At 45.3% G+C, this 15,804-nt stretch overlaps 1 protein-coding gene across 2 annotated transcripts in view; it reads right to left on the reverse strand.

Annotated features, from left to right (window-relative positions):
* LOC117405990 (protein EURL homolog) overlaps positions 1–10,977 on the reverse strand; it is an 18,935-nt gene extending 7,958 nt beyond the window's left edge. Inside the window, exons 1-3 of one of the 2 annotated variants that reach the window (XM_059030610.1) lie at positions 10,856–10,977; positions 9,124–9,257; positions 16–531 (exon numbers count right to left, since the gene is read on the reverse strand). In XM_059030610.1, coding sequence (XP_058886593.1) covers positions 16–531; positions 9,124–9,250 — 643 coding nt within the window. In that variant the 5' untranslated portion in view covers positions 9,251–9,257; positions 10,856–10,977. The remainder of the gene's footprint in view (positions 1–15; positions 532–9,123; positions 9,258–10,855) is intronic. The other variant, XM_059030611.1, reaches the window with a different exon arrangement.
* Between the last annotated feature and the right edge of the window lie 4,827 nt (positions 10,978–15,804).

The raw sequence follows: 15,804 nt of genomic DNA on the forward strand, positions 1-15,804 counted from the left end.
CACGTGCACACTTACGCTGCTCTCTGCCATGGTGTTTGTGTCTCCTCTGCACAGAGTCTCTGGCGTCGCCAGGCCGCTTCTCAGCCTGACTGGCCCATAGAACACTTCCGGAGCACAGCGAGGACCCCTGGCCCGCCGGTCCGCTGAGCCTCAGGCCGCTGGTGGAGCTGCACTCCAGCATGGCTGTGGTGTAGTCCGGGAGCCCCGCCCCAGAGCCCCTGTCCCAGCGAGGAGCGTAGCGTGGCACGGGGGCCTCGGCCTGGGGGACGAGCGTCCTGTCTCCCTGCTGAGTGTAGCAGAGGAGCTGCCTGGAGCCCCGGCGAGCCCCCGCTTCCTCCGCACAGTCTTTGTTCTGCGCGTACTGAATGATCCAGTTGATTTTTTGGCTCAGGACATTTTTCACTCCTTCGTAGGTGCTTGTGGAGACTTTGGCTCGCGAGAGTTTCTGGTTGGCTATCAGGTGGTACTTTTCAAAGCAGTCTCTGTGACCTCTGGAAGACTTGGAGTGCAGGAGTGTCGACCTCGTCATGCCTGCGGGGAAAGACATAGCAACATGTTAGCAAAAAAAACAAATAAAACACAAAGCAGCGATATTCATGAGGAAAAGCTATTGCACACGCACAACAAATACACATACATTTCATTAAAATTAATCCATGTTTTCCCCATTGCTTTATATTTATTTATTATGTGTCCAAAACTACTTCAAATGTTTGTTTTCTTCAGCGATTTCATGCATGAAAGGGTTCAAATGATTTTAACACACAAAGCAGGATCCAGGTATATTGAATAGAGAGCTAACGCCACTCAGTATGGGACAGTTACACATCACTGTACACAAGAGAAAATCAAACCTCTCCCAACACTACAGTATCAGTGATACACTACAGTATATACAGCAATGCAACACAAACCTCTCCCTACAGTACAGTATATACTGTGTATGCAGCAATGTAACCCAATACATTAAAAGGGGAGCCGTCTGCACTGCATTGTAACGATCCTGAGGCTCTTAATGAAAAGGGTTTTGATCTGTGCTTTTTAAAATCCTTTAGGAAGCTTTGCAGAATGGAAAACGAGCATCCCGGCTTTTTAACAGCTATAAATAGAGGATACAGCATGAATTCCTTTGGGATCTGCTGAACGGACAGCTAGGGAAGGGTGGAGAAGCCTTGAGCACTGGCTGCTATTATTCAGACAGCTCTGCGTTGAACATCCAGCTCATTTCAGTGAGCCATTCATAAAGCATACAGGAGAGTTATTTACTGGAGTGTCACATAGCAGAACTGAGGAAAGCAGAAGTACAGTTAATCTGTCACATGCTCCTGTAAAGCACAGAAATGTTTGTGCTGTAGTGGAAAGAGTCAACGACCAAGTATAGTAAACTAAACTAGAATGAGTGCGTGCAGGACTGTGCAAAACACACAATGAACAAAAGTGAAACTTACTCAAAAACTGGGCAATTAAAAAACGGTGCTTTAGTAAGCAAAACTAAATGTTACTGCAACACACACACACACACACACACACACACACACACACACACGCACACGCACACGCACACGCACACACACAGAGTCTCCTCACACGTTAGAAAGGGTTAGCACTGTATTTGAAAATTAAGAGACTTTTCTTGTACCTTGCCCAATCTGGTACAGTAAATGCATTTGAACCCCTCCGGTGTGACTCTCTGAATCTGCATGTGATTGAGCTCCCCTTCTCCCCTCTGCCCCGCCCCCTGGGTCATTGCGGCCACTAGGAAGCACTAAATTAGCTGTTACAATCTTACAAGAAACTATAATAAATCAACCCAGAAATGACAGGCGCTCCAGTCCTACCAGACTGCATGTGCGGTTTGAAGTCTAGGAGGATATTAAGAGGCTTTGTAGAAGCAATGCGCTCTTAATATCCTGAGCCGCAGTCCTCTCTCAAAGCATGCAAGCAGGCTCTTCGTTAATCCTCAATAAGCAGCGTGCCCTTCAACACCACGTCACATGCAAAGCTGTGCCGGGCCGGATTAGTGCTACCATGTCAAGTTTATTAGGATCATCGGCAGTGATGTCACCTGACCTGAAAGACCACAGTATCTCCCACCCTGCCCCGTCGGCAGCAGAGGAGCCCGTTCACACACAGTGCAGAGAAACATGCAGGGGGGCTCTACTGTATTCATCACCTACAGTATAAGAGCTTTGTGAGAAATGGATCACACAAACCTGGGGCTGTTCCAGCTAACAGTCTGCTAAACCCAACTCGCTTCCATTTATAAAAAAAATAATGAAATTAACATTAAGAAATGATCCTTTAAAATCAGCCAGACATGATGAGTGGATTTCTACTATCTCGCTCTATCTTAAAATAAGAAAGCTCGCTACAGCAGCTAGCAGCGTGCCAAGTGCTAACAGTGCTTAGTGAAACTGGCAAGTCTATCTGAAAGCACGGCCACTGTAGGAACTATTGATCACAGCAGGCATTTCTCTATAGAAATACATATGCGCTGTAATGCATTGTGGAGCTGGTGTCTTCTACGTGTTTATTAAGAACAATGATGTGATTCGGAGGTCTTTGTATAGCTTGTCATGTGGAAGGCTGATTGAAGAGACTTCCACTTAGTACCGTGTGGCTTCAAGCTGGCTCTAAAAAAGGCATAACCCCATTACACAAGAGCAGCCAGATCCATCTCATCATGCACTTCAAACACACTCTGAAATCATAGCTAGGGTAAGATGCCTTTCCTACTCGGTCTTTAGGATTTAGAGTCAACCTTCTGAAATACATTTGGTGATGTGATTCAATGGAGGGATTACAGGACTGGAAATGAAGATGAAATGAAATGCTAAAAGCTTTGCAGATACAGCTTACTTACTTAATGCGTGGAATAGAATGGCTGTCAGTCAAAGGGAGAGTGCAGCACACTCCGCTCCATCACAGGGATGCATTCAGGGCTGCCGTCGTTGCGCTAGTTTGTTTTTTTCAGGTTGTACTCCATGTAAGTTTACAAATTCCAGACAACATTCCAAGCAACTTGAGGCACAACCAGCAACAGGCTGAGCTTCCTTTGATCTTACACCAGAGAGAGACCCCATTTACACAGGAATGTATCACTTCTCAAATGGGTCAATAAAAGATTGAAAGGAACCCATTCTACCCTCGCCAGGCACGTGTCCTCCCAAGCTGTGAAACAAACGGCTTGCTTCATTCCATTGCAATGTGGCTTTGCTACATAAAGCAGGTTTACCCCAGGGGTGAGGAGCTCATCAGCGCGGCTGTGTTAACTGTGCTGGGTACAGAAACTCAGTGGAGGGAGGTTTAGCTGTCCCCATTGATATAATAAAAACAATAAATGAAAAGACAGGGCAATCAAGAGAGGCCAGCAGAACAGTTAATGAAACAGAGGCCTGCAGCACAAGCCTGCTGCCCGACTGGTCCCTCCGTCCCGGGATCGGAGCAGCGGTCAGAACAGATTCACATCACTGCTTGACGTGGGGATCACAACCTGACCCCAAACCTTTAAATGTGACAGTTCAAAAGAAAACGTGCTTATTTATTAAACTGTAGAGACCATGTGGGAGAAACCCTTCCGGCACAAAGAACCGCCAACCAATGGGTGTCTGCAGCAGGACATGTTGCTTCCTGCCAGAGTTCATTATCAATCAGCTAGCTGCCCGTCTGCCTGCCAGCACACAGCTCACACGCACATTGAAAGCTCTTGTATTATTTCCATGCCATCAGCCTGGGTGGAGCACGTGGACCCGGCTGCTGTGCAAAGAGCAGGAAGATCACGGATCGGGAAGCCTCCGGAATGCAATCCCACGTCACAATCACTGGGGTGTGGAGACAAGGTTTGCAACCCTGTACCACTGTGTCACTATCAAGCCTTCACTCCTACAGGACAATATTAAAACTGCTGATACACTACAGGGTCCATAGGATTAACCTTGACCGGGACAAACCACAGCTGGGGTTTCTACAGAGCATTTTTAAAGGATCAAGGAATCCACCTGAACAGCACTGTCCCCTACACGGGATCCATAATGTAGTGCAGACCAGCACCAGCATTCCCTTCGGATTCTACTCACAAGAGTTATATACAGAAAAAAACGACAGCTCATTAACATGCAAGCCAAACCCCATCATTTGACAAATAAACTCAAATATAACCCCAGTGTACACTCCAAGCAAAATAGGAGAAGATCAGCAAGCTACTGTCAAGAGAGAGATTAGATTTTCTATACTGAAAAACACAATGGGATGCTTTCTAATAATAAGCAGCAGCAGCAGCAATGGGCCATAGCTCTACTGAACTGTATGGAGAGTCAATTGCTCACAATTGAAGTTAGGGCTTGTGACTTTCTGTTAAACACTATACTTTACTAGGCAGAAATGCATCCTGCCCAAAATGTCCTGAAATGATATACAGGACTAGATAATTACACACTGTAGCACATTACTTGCATCCTTCCTGGGAAAACATACTGATCTCTACCCAACGCAATCTCACTGACACAGTGTGTGGAGCTGCTCATACTGTACGTCCTTGAACAATCCGTGACAGCATGCTGCATTCTGCACTCACAGACAATCACAACACTCCTGCGGGAGGTCACTCGAGATCTCTACCCAACGCAATCTCACTGACACAGTGTGTGGAGCTGCTCATACTGTACGTCCTTGAACAATCCGTGACAGCATGCTGCATTCTGCACTCACAGACAATCACAACACTCCTGCGGGAGGTCACTCGAGATCTCTACCCAACGCAATCTCACTGACACAGTGCGTGGAGCTGCTCATACTGTACATCCTTGAACAATCCGTGACAGCATGCTGCATTCTGCACTTACAGCCAATCACAACACTCCTGCGGGAGGTCACTCGAGATCTCTACCCAACGCAATCTCACTGACACAGTGCGTGGAGCTGCTCATACTGTACGTCCTTGAACAATCCGTGACAGCATGCTGCATTCTGCACTCACAGCCAATCACAACACTCCTGCGGGAGGTCACTCGAGATCTCTACCCAACGCAATCTCACTGACACAGTGTGTGGAGCTGCTCATACTGTACGTCCTTGAACAATCCGTGACAGCATGCTGCATTCTGCACTCACAGACAATCACAACACTCCTGCGGGAGGTCACTCGAGATCTCTACCCAACGCAATCTCACTGACACAGTGCGTGGAGCTGCTCATACTGTATGTCCTTGAACAATCCGTGACAGCATGCTGCATTCTGCACTCACAGCCAATCACAACACTCCTGCGGGAGGTCACTCGAGATCTCTACCCAACGCAATCTCACTGACACAGTGTGTGGAACTGCTCATACTGTATGTCCTTGAACAATCCGTGACAGCATGCTGCATTCTGCACTCACAGCCAATCACAACACTCCTGCGGGAGGTCACTCGAGATCTCTACCCAACGCAATCTCACTGACACAGTGCGTGGAGCTGCTCATACTGTACGTCCTTGAACAATCCGTGACAGCATGCTGCATTCTGCACTCACAGCCAATCACAACACTCCTGCGGGAGGTCACTCGAGATCTCTACCCAACGCAACACACCACAGCACGCTTACAGCTGGTTCCACAGGGATTAGTGTTAAACAGGTGTGAAACCAAATGAAGTGCAGAGATTATGAAAAGGAGACCTCATACAGGGACAGACTTAAATAAACAAATAAACACTCTTCTGGTCTTTATATGGGGACATACACAAGAAGCACACGCATGATGACCTCACATGACCATGTCATTTGTTCCCCATATAAAAACAATGGATTTTTTATTTATTTTTTAATTCAATGAAAAATACACTGTGTTCAAAACAACTTTTTTCCAGCTCTTTTCAATATTTCATGCATGCAAGCGTTGAAATGCCTCTTATTTGATTCCTCGTTAGATTGAGTACCTGCCCTCCAGGTGGTCTCGAGTGTGTAGACACTCTCTAGCTCAACACTGCATACAGAATCCAGCTGGGCCCCTGTGTTGTGTCTGACAGATACTGTAGAGCAGCATGTGATTCATTACATCACCGCACTGGAGGCTGGCAGCATTGGTTCACGTAACTTGCCTCAGCTGTTCTGAGACAACTGACTCGCATGGGATCTGCTGCACTCTTCTGAAAAAGCCAGCTAAACTAAAAGGACTCTTCAGCTTTGGAGAGCGGCAGGGAGAAGCCGTTCAGAGATCTTCAGCTCTGAATGGAGAGTGGCAGGGAGAAGCCGTTCAGAGATCTTCAGCTCTGAATGGAGAGGGGCAGGGAGAAGCCGTTCAGAGATCTTCAGCTCTGAATGGAGAGGGGCAGGGAGAAGCCGTTCAGAGATCTTCAGCTCTGAATGGAGAGTGGCAGGGAGAAGCCGTTCAGAGATCTTCAGCTCTGAATGGAGAGTGGCAGGGAGAAGCCGTTCAGAGATCTTCAGCTCTGAATGGAGAGCGGCAGGGAGAAGCCGTTCAGAGATCTTCAGCTCTGAACGGAGAGCGGCAGGGAGAAGCCGTTCAGAGATCTTCAGCTCTGAACGGAGAGCGGCAGGGAGAAGCCGTTCAGAGATCTTCAGCTCTGAATGGAGAGGGGCAGGGAGAAGCGGATGGCAGCTCTTCAGCTCTGAATGGAGAGCGGCAGGGAGAAGCGGATGGCAGCTCTTCAGCTCTGATCCCACACTTGGCTGACTCCGCTGTTACTGACATGCTCCTAATTACTCTACTGGGCATTTTCTTTGATTAAACAGAACGAGCTGGCGAGTGTGGCAAGCATTACTGTAAGGAGTCAGACTGAATTTAATTAGCACTGTTCCAAGCCCTGGAGTAACCCTTTTAAAGCCTTGTGTACAGAACTGCAGCCGACTAGAAATGTCACTCACTAGAACCGTGTGTTTAAAAGTACCTTCCCAGCGAGTTTCCCCACGTGAGGTTTCAATACGTTACAATACGCCTCAATGCAACAAAGATATGACAACATCTGCTTCCGTCTGAGAAACCACAAGGCAAGGGTCTTCCTGTGTTCACTTTACAGCATGCACACCATTATCTGAGTCATAAACAGTGTTCACTATACTGAGGCAATGAAACGGGTGTGTGCCGGTGTACAGTAAATGCTTAATAAGCAAAATGTCCCAGAGCTTTTAACTAAAAGATGCAGAAGGATGAATTGGTGCATTTGTAAACAGCAATCATAACCGCATTCCAGTAGCTGTGCTCCTTATTAAAACTAGAGCTGCATGAAGCGATTATTCCATCAGGCTCGGCACAGGGGAGGGTCCCTGCTGTCAATCCGGATCATTTATCATTCCAAGAGAAAGGGGTGAAGAAACAGCTGCTTGGATTTGTGTTGGTTGCTGTTCTCCACTCACCCTAAGAACACAAACCCAGGCAGCTGTTTCTGCACTGAATCGAGCCCGATTGACACCAGTGACCCACACCTGTGGACAGCCTGATCCCAATAATCAAACAGTTGACTTTTGAAGCTCTGATGAAAACAGACTCAGTCGTGTCTGGATTCGTCCCGTGGAACTCATTGGTCACTCCCAACGCACGAGAATGGTTTCAGGCGTTTACACAAATGAGCTACAGAGGAGTGATCTGAAAACACACAATACAGAACAGAGATGAATTCATCACCACAGTCCCGCGGCTGTGTACAACACTACATTCTCTCTGGTGTGAACTAGTCACATCACACACAGCATTTCCTGTACTGCGGTACAGAAGGCAGGCAGCGCTGGCTTCAAGGCTGTACATTTCTCATGAATTATCTAATGGAAATCAATGTACAGGCAGTAGCACAGCTCAGGAATGTCCTCCAAAGCTTCCTTTAAAGAACATCGTCCTTTTCTAACCCCTGCACTCTGTGTGCTGTTGAGAAAACCCGATGCTGCAGCTGAACTCCCTCACTGTAAAGTGAAAGCTCACTTCTGATCTCGTCACAGCGAGTCTCCTCCTGTTGAAACTGCGCTGCACGGTAAATGAACTTCCCAGACAAACCGTGACACTGTGCATGAAGAGCTATGCACCAACAGAGCTGCACATGACTGCATCGCACCTGCACAACTGCATTTAGAAAAGTCATTGTTTGCACAGAAGCCCTATTGAGTGAAGATAATGTGCAGCATGAGCTGAGGAAGGATCTCTACTACAGGTCGCTCCTATTGAAAAAGGGCACTGCCCCGTGCAGACTGGGGGTTCCTATTGAAAAAGGGCACTGCCCCTTGCAGACTGGGGGTTCCTGTTGAAAAAGGGTACTGCCTCGTGCAGACTGGGGGTTCCTATTGAAAAAGGGCACTGTCCCGTGCAGACTGGGGGTTCCTATTGAAAAAGGGCACTGCCTCTTGCAGACTGGGGGTTCCTGTTGAAAAAGGGCACTGCCCCTTGCAGACTGGGGGTTCCTATTGAAAAAGGGCACTGTCCCGTGCAGACTGGGGGTTCCTATTGAAAAAGGGCACTGTCCCGTGCAGACTGGGGGTTCCTATTGAAAAAGGGCACTGCCCCTTGCAGACTGGGGGTTCCTATTGAAAAAGGGCACTGCCCCGTGCAGACTGGGGGTTCCTATTGAAAAAGGGCACTGCCCCTTGCAGACTGGGGGTTCCTATTGAGAAAGGGTACTGCCCCTTGCAGACTGGGGGTTCCTATTGAAAAAGGGTACTGCCCCGTGCAGACTGGGGGTTCCTATTGAAAAAGGGTACTGCCCCGTGCAGACTGCAGTGTCAAGTGCAGTGAGTGAGCCTTAAAACAGAACGTCAGGACCTCAAATTATGGTCATTTTACACTTTTATTGAAAGCCAGATATAAAAAAATAAAAATAAATAAATAAATAAATAAAAAGATCAAAAGAGATCTCCACAAACAAGATATTCATGCACGCTTTACTTAAACCATTTTATTTATAGGTACAGTTTGCAACACCCCTTTGCTTTGGTTAATAACTGGTTTCTTATTCTTTTTTATACTATCACCTGAAATCAATTCACAACACTTTAAAAATCACTGCACAGCAAGGGCGACACGAAAATGATACTTAAATGACAACGCAAGCAAATGCTAAGTTCTAGATTGTGCACAATGGCATATGAAGGCGTGCAGATTGCATCCTATAGAGAATAGAAGAGACAGCCGTGTTCTCATACCCTCAATACTGAGCTCGAAGCACACGTGACAGAAGGACAGCGTGCCCGCGTCCGTTTCCACTTTACAGATACTGCAGACATTGTCGTCGTTGAGATCGATGTTCACGAAGAGCTCCTCTTCACTCATGATGACCCTGAACGACAAGCACACATGCAAGCACAAATTACATGGAGGGAAGCCCAGCAGCTGCATGGTGCCTTTTAAGGATGCAAAGACGTGTTCTGACACACAGCACAGTGCCTGGAATGAAAACTACTTGCAGTTAAATAATGAAAAGTAATCAGAGCATTGCTTGTAATCACAGCATTGCTTGTAATCACAGCATTGCTTGTAGTGCCAGTGCACTGAGAAAGGGGGGTGAGGTTTAGAAGCCACAGGCTAGAGGTAAACAGGAAAGAACACAAACAAAAAAACTGATAAAAAGCTGAACACTGATGTATTTAATGAAGGCGAGCAGGGCAAGTTACAACACCACTGAAACTCCTCTTACTTGTGAAACATGTTTCAGCAAAGAACGAAGAGACACAGACAGCTCAGTCTGATCCCTCCCGGAAATGTACAAAAAAAAAAAAAAAAAATCCAGTGTACTGAGCTCAATTCCTGGAAAGTAAAGTGAGCTCCACTGCATCAGTACCCATCTCAATCCAAACCGAATTATCCAGGCGTGATTTAAGAAGGTCTCATTCCTCAGAACCAGGGCGAGGAGAACGGGGTAGAGCGTTTACTTCAATGGAATAATATTTATAGCCCTCAGTCTCACATCAACAGTTCCCAGGCGACACCAAGGACAATTGTGATCTCATTACGAATAGCGAGCTGGGAAAGTTCTCAAAACATCATTCAAATAATAAAATCCAGCCGACTCAACTCCGTGCTGTAACAAAAATATAATAATAATAAATATATATTTTATTACCATCTCTTTTAGCAGAAGTGGCTGGTCTACAGTGCTCTCGATTTCAGATAAGATCGAGGAGTTTAAACTGACTACACCACAGCGTACAACAATAGGAGCAGCTTCGTGTTTGGTGTTATTGTATTTTAACAAGCAAAAAGCTCATCACTGCCCCAGCAAGCGACCTCACAGCAAATGCACATGACGGTTATTCTGTAATGCGAATGTAACAAGAGGTGTCTACGATGCCAGTGCAAACGCCATTGTGTAACTCCTGACAGAAACAAAAGAAATGTGTGATCAAACACGCGTACGAGTCTAGACTTACTCAGCACCTAGCAGCACAGCTTAGTAAAGAGTGTTCACTTTCATGAACATGCATTTTATCAAGATCGGTGTTTACAGCACGCCTCGCACACAGTGTGCTTGATAACACCTCCTTCCAAAATAAGAACGCTTACAAACAGTGTGTAGAAAACGTCACGGACCAAGCTTAAACTACTTCCAAAACAGCAGAGCAACTTGCCAGTTTACACAGAGCCCTAACAAAAGCAATACACATTGGCACAGCAGAGCGTTCAAGTAATCCGAGCTCCTCGGACAGAGAGAGTTAACGTTACTGCCCGGCGGGTTCTGTTGCTGTTGTTATGGTTATTAGCATGTACATGTCGCGGATCAATTTAAACACATCAATAACAATAAGTTTCTGGTCCGCTACACAAAAGGAAGTAAGACCGAACTACTAGATAATGATAGCATTACAGCGCCTTCGCTTCGTGATCAAATTGCAGTCTTGTGACACACTAACATGTAAACGGAATATCAAATGGTCTTACCTTTTTAATAAAAGCCTCCAAAACGGTGCGATTCTGCCGATTGTGTTTAAAAAGAGAGAGGGAGAGAGGACAGCAGGAAAACGCTAGATCCACACGCTAAACTACTGTGTGTATTTAATTACACTAGAAAAAAAGAAGCGTGGAAAAATCCCTCGGTTGGACCAGACCAATCACTAAGTAGGGGTGGGTGATGCGTCCAGTTATTAAAAAAAAGCATCATCAAGCTTTATAATTAACAACGTCTTTGTCAAACTGTAGCCATATTTTAATATTAATAATAAACTATCATTTATATAGGTAAATTAAAGCATTATTTTATATAAGTTACAATTGCTGCTAAAACGTGCCTCCCCGTTTCGTTTTTCAAGATGGGTTGTTCTAATTTCTTTACGTGACGTCACTTTCAGAGGTTATTCGTAGTTTCCAGGCGAGAAGGGGGTTTTACCAGGTAGAAAGACAACATGTTTTTACCTTTATCAGAGGTTATGGGTTGTCATTCCTCTTTTAGATTCGATAGCTGTGCACTGGTGTATTTGAAAGCAGCCCATTTAGATCTGTAAGTCTTTTCAAACTGGTACATTTCAACGGGAGAGGGGTTAAATCAAAAGGTTTGGACGTGTCAGCGGCGGATGAATTAACCAACACAGAATAACAACATAAGAAAGTTTACAAACGAGAGGAGGCCATGCAGCCCATCTTGCTCGTTTGGTTGTTAGTAGCTTATTGATCCCAGAATCTCATCAAGCAGCTTCTTGAAGGATCCCAGGGTGTCAGCTTCAACAGCATTACTGGGGAGTTGGTTCCAGACCCTCACAATTCTCTGTGTAAAAAAGTGCCTCCTATTTTCTGTTCTGAATGCATCGAAAGTGCGAGTCTGAAAATGTTATACACCGCATTTAAAGCTTGTCGTCATCAAGTGATTTGATCACACAGTTTATCAAAACAATTGAAAGGGAAACTGGGAAATCCCAGGCGGAACTAAGAAAACACACGAGCGTTTGTTTCTGTATGGAATCCGAACAGACAAACAGAACCGATTGTGATTATTTAGGCTGCTGTAATAACGTCATGAGACCGCGTAGTAATCTCCTAGTATTTATTTAATCAACATCTCCGTTACCAGTCTCTTAACTGAAGACACCCCAACATTGTTCCAATGGTGCCCCTATAATCCCTTTAAAATAATGAGTACCTGATTGGATTAACCGCTGTACACGCAGCGCAGATATAAAACACAGCTCGATTTCTAGAGGATTTCACAGCACTGGGGAATCACCCTAGAGCAGGGTTTCACAGCTCTGGTCCGGGGGACCCCCTGTGTGTCTGCTGGTTTTCATTCCAGCTGAGCTCTCAATTACTGAACTAGACCCTTCATTATACTCAAATAAACTTTATTTGTTTTCAGATCTTAACAGTTGCATATTTCAAGTTAGCTATATAAGTAACTTGAACTCTGCAACTGTTTAAGAGTTGAACATAATTAAAGAAAGGTCTAATTAAGCAAATGATCAGTTCAATGAAGAGAGAGAGAGAGAGAGAGAGAGAGAGAGAGAGAGAGAGAGAGAGAGAGAGAGAGAGAGTGAGAGAGAGACCCCTGTGAAGTTAATCTCAGGAATTCCAAACCCCTCGAGCATTCCATTGCTAATTCTAAATTCCATTGGGACTCTTCTGGAACCCTGGGGATTCCTGTCCAGTCTTCAGAGTCTCAGCTCACACCCGCTCCACAGGAGCACCGCGCCCCTCCCGCAGCTACACAGCACACAGACGCCCCCGCCAGTATTAAGACTGTCCGTTACCTCATCACTCAGGCAGTGTTGGTGATTCTGCGATGAGCACCGCGGGAGGCGGACCCCTGCTGGTGAAAGCCGGGATAGCAGGTTCTGTCATTACAGTATCAAACTGCCTGGTTGTGTGGGATTGGCTTCCCGAGCCTGATCTTTGCATTGAAACGAATCCCTGAAGCCGCTGGACTGCTGCCGCTGCTGGGAAGCAGCATTTACTTGACCTGCCAGTCTCACTGTGATTGGCCGATTGCCCTGGACTGACTACTGTGCTCTAAAACGAGGAGAATATCCACACACTGTGCCCTATACTGACGTGGAGCAGTAAGCACCATTCGGCTTGATAGGTTCCTTTTTGGGTGTGCTTGTTTTATTTTAAATGAGTTGGTTAAGTGACTGCAAACACATTGAAGAGGATGTGACTCCACTCAAATGCAGTCCACTTACTAGCATAGGAAGGGAAACTAAACTCAACTGTCCAGCATCCTGCAGAACCGACGTTAATCCAATTAAAAGACAGCTGCTGTAATGAACCCCAATAGCGCCCGGTCCAGTCAAACGGACTGCGGCTTCACTTGCACGTGTGTTCGGGTGAGGAATCCCGGGCCCATTCGCGGCGTATGCTGGCAGGATGAAAGTGCGACACCTAGCGGTCAAACGGGTGTATAAACAGCACTTTGTCAGGCAGCTGCCATTGAGCGCGTGTTAAGCCTTCAACTCACACACGTGCTCCGTCATTTGGAAAGTTGTCTACTATTTGGGGGAAGAATATTCCAAAATGATGCAACATCGTTATTAGCCTAAACCACTGTTTCCTTTATTAATTGTTATTATTGCTATTATTATTATCTTTAAAAGCCATTCCTGAATGCACGAAGATATATCTGGACTAGTTGTATGATATTTTAATGAGCACTATACACAGACATAGATAGCATCAGTTTCTATATAGCAAACTAAACAGCACACACATGGTTATATTAAAGATCACACCACCCTTTCATTTGTATTTGAAACGACACACGTAAAAGCCTTCTAATCCCAACAGTGTTTCGTTGTTTCTTTGATCAACAGGAAACAGTATCCAGAACAGCTATAGTTATTGTTAATATGCAGTAATTGTAATATGTATAAGGCTCATTGAAAATGTGTAATACAACCCTCAATCCATCAGCGATTCAGCTTTTCAATCAGACCTCATTCTATTTCTTCAGCATGTGCTGAAATCCAGAAATCCTGCCATACCATCATCTGTCCAGAAGGTGGTGCCAGAGAGTTATCGAAAGAAACTGCAGTTCAGAAAGCAGTGCATGCATATTGTTTGATGCACGGGCTTGTCTAATGTTCACATCTACAACCACCTCACCTCAGACTTTTAGGAGTCTTTCCAGAAGCTGTCATTTGCCCCATCGTTCTGCTGCCTCCAGGGCTGGGAAGGGTCTGTTGAGAGCTGTGAGCCTGACTCCCTGCACAGCACACTGTAGTGTCTTTACTGATGGGGACTCCCTGCACAGCACACTGTAGTGTCTTTACTGATGGGGACTCCCTGCACAGCACACTGTAGTGTCTTTACTGATGGAGACTCTGGAGGCGTTTGTCTGGATTTAATCCAAAACCAGACACAAGCACAGATCAGACAGTTTGTTATTTATTACAGCCAGGATGTCCTTTAATGTGTTTTGCAAGAGCTTATCAGTGAAGGACTTGCCTATCTCCAGTGAACTCTCTGGCAATCAGTAACTTTCCATGACATCAGCTTTCAGGCTATTACCAACATAACAGTCGTCATAAAGCACAGAATTCTGTCAAGTACGAAAACGCCCACGAGCTCATTCGAATTTCAGGTTGAGCTCCTGCTGCCTTCAGGAACTTGCATGTTAATTTACATACTGTATGAATACATTCACTATACATTATTGAAGTAATGTCAACCAGCACAGTATGCAAATAAAAAACCATGAAGCCAAATTAACAAGCCACGTTACTTCTGTGTTTGTGATGTAATCTTTTTCATCATTCTTCAACTGTTAGTGGATTTGTATATGAAAATAAATACAAAGAATGCCGTATCACTGCTGTGGGAACAACATGTTCCCTTTTCATAGAATTTCTATCAGAACAGTACAGGTTACGAAGAGAGAAAATGAACAATTCTACATTTTAAATGGTTACTGTTATATGATCTCCCCAGCCAGTTCTCAAAACATATGCACACACACACACACGCACACACGCACGCGCACACACACACACACTATATTACAGGCCATATTTTCAAAGTGTTTACTCTAGTCTTTAATGAACTCCTACAGACTCAGAGACAGGAAGCTGCAGTTTAAACACTGGAATGATATACAGTCACAGCCAGTATCAACCAGAGAAAACCTCTCTATAAAGTGCCATGTTTGAATTAATACCCATTTAGTTTATGTGACACTACTGGTTCCATTCATTATAAATGTATTTTTAATAGCACTGGTAATCTTGCTATATTAATAGTTTTAAAAGTGACAGTTATTTTATTTCGTATTAATATTTCTGAACTGTATTACTAAGTTTATATTTTTTTTTTTGGATAACGGTTTGTATTGGATTGTATTTTACTCTATTATTTTCACTTCATGTCCAGTGATTGTTGTTATTCTTATTATTCTAACTGTGTGTAATCAGGATGCGTGTTAGCAAGACACTGGTGGCACATCACCTGGCTGAATAATCCACCCTCATGAATCATACGGGACAAGTCAGCACATGTGGGGACTGGGTATTTAAAGTCACGGCAGCTGCAGGGAATTCACTTATTAAAAGGCTTACTCCCCTTTCCACAGCGGATGATCTGGGCTGGTAGCTGCTCAGGCTCTCTGTACACTTCACTGCAGAGTCACGGCTCAGTGCTCAGGGCTCGGGAGCACGTACAGCAGCTAAGCAGCACAGAGTCCAAAGTCAAGTACAGTAATACGTTAAGCAGGGCTGCAGGGGAGACCACCTCATACCAGGCAGTCCTAAAGTCTATACTCACAGGCAGATAGCCCACCGCACAGCAGATGTATTTCAGTGGGAGAGCAGTCCTCTCAGTGCTTAACAGGGCTGGATGGAGGCTTCGTTGGGTCAATGAAACAATTTAGCACAGGGCTGGAAGGGACAGCTTTGAGCAGCCCTGACCTAGTG

Source organism: Acipenser ruthenus, chromosome 9 (assembly GCF_902713425.1).
Source record: "Acipenser ruthenus chromosome 9, fAciRut3.2 maternal haplotype, whole genome shotgun sequence".
Lineage (NCBI taxonomy): Eukaryota > Metazoa > Chordata > Actinopteri > Acipenseriformes > Acipenseridae > Acipenser > Acipenser ruthenus.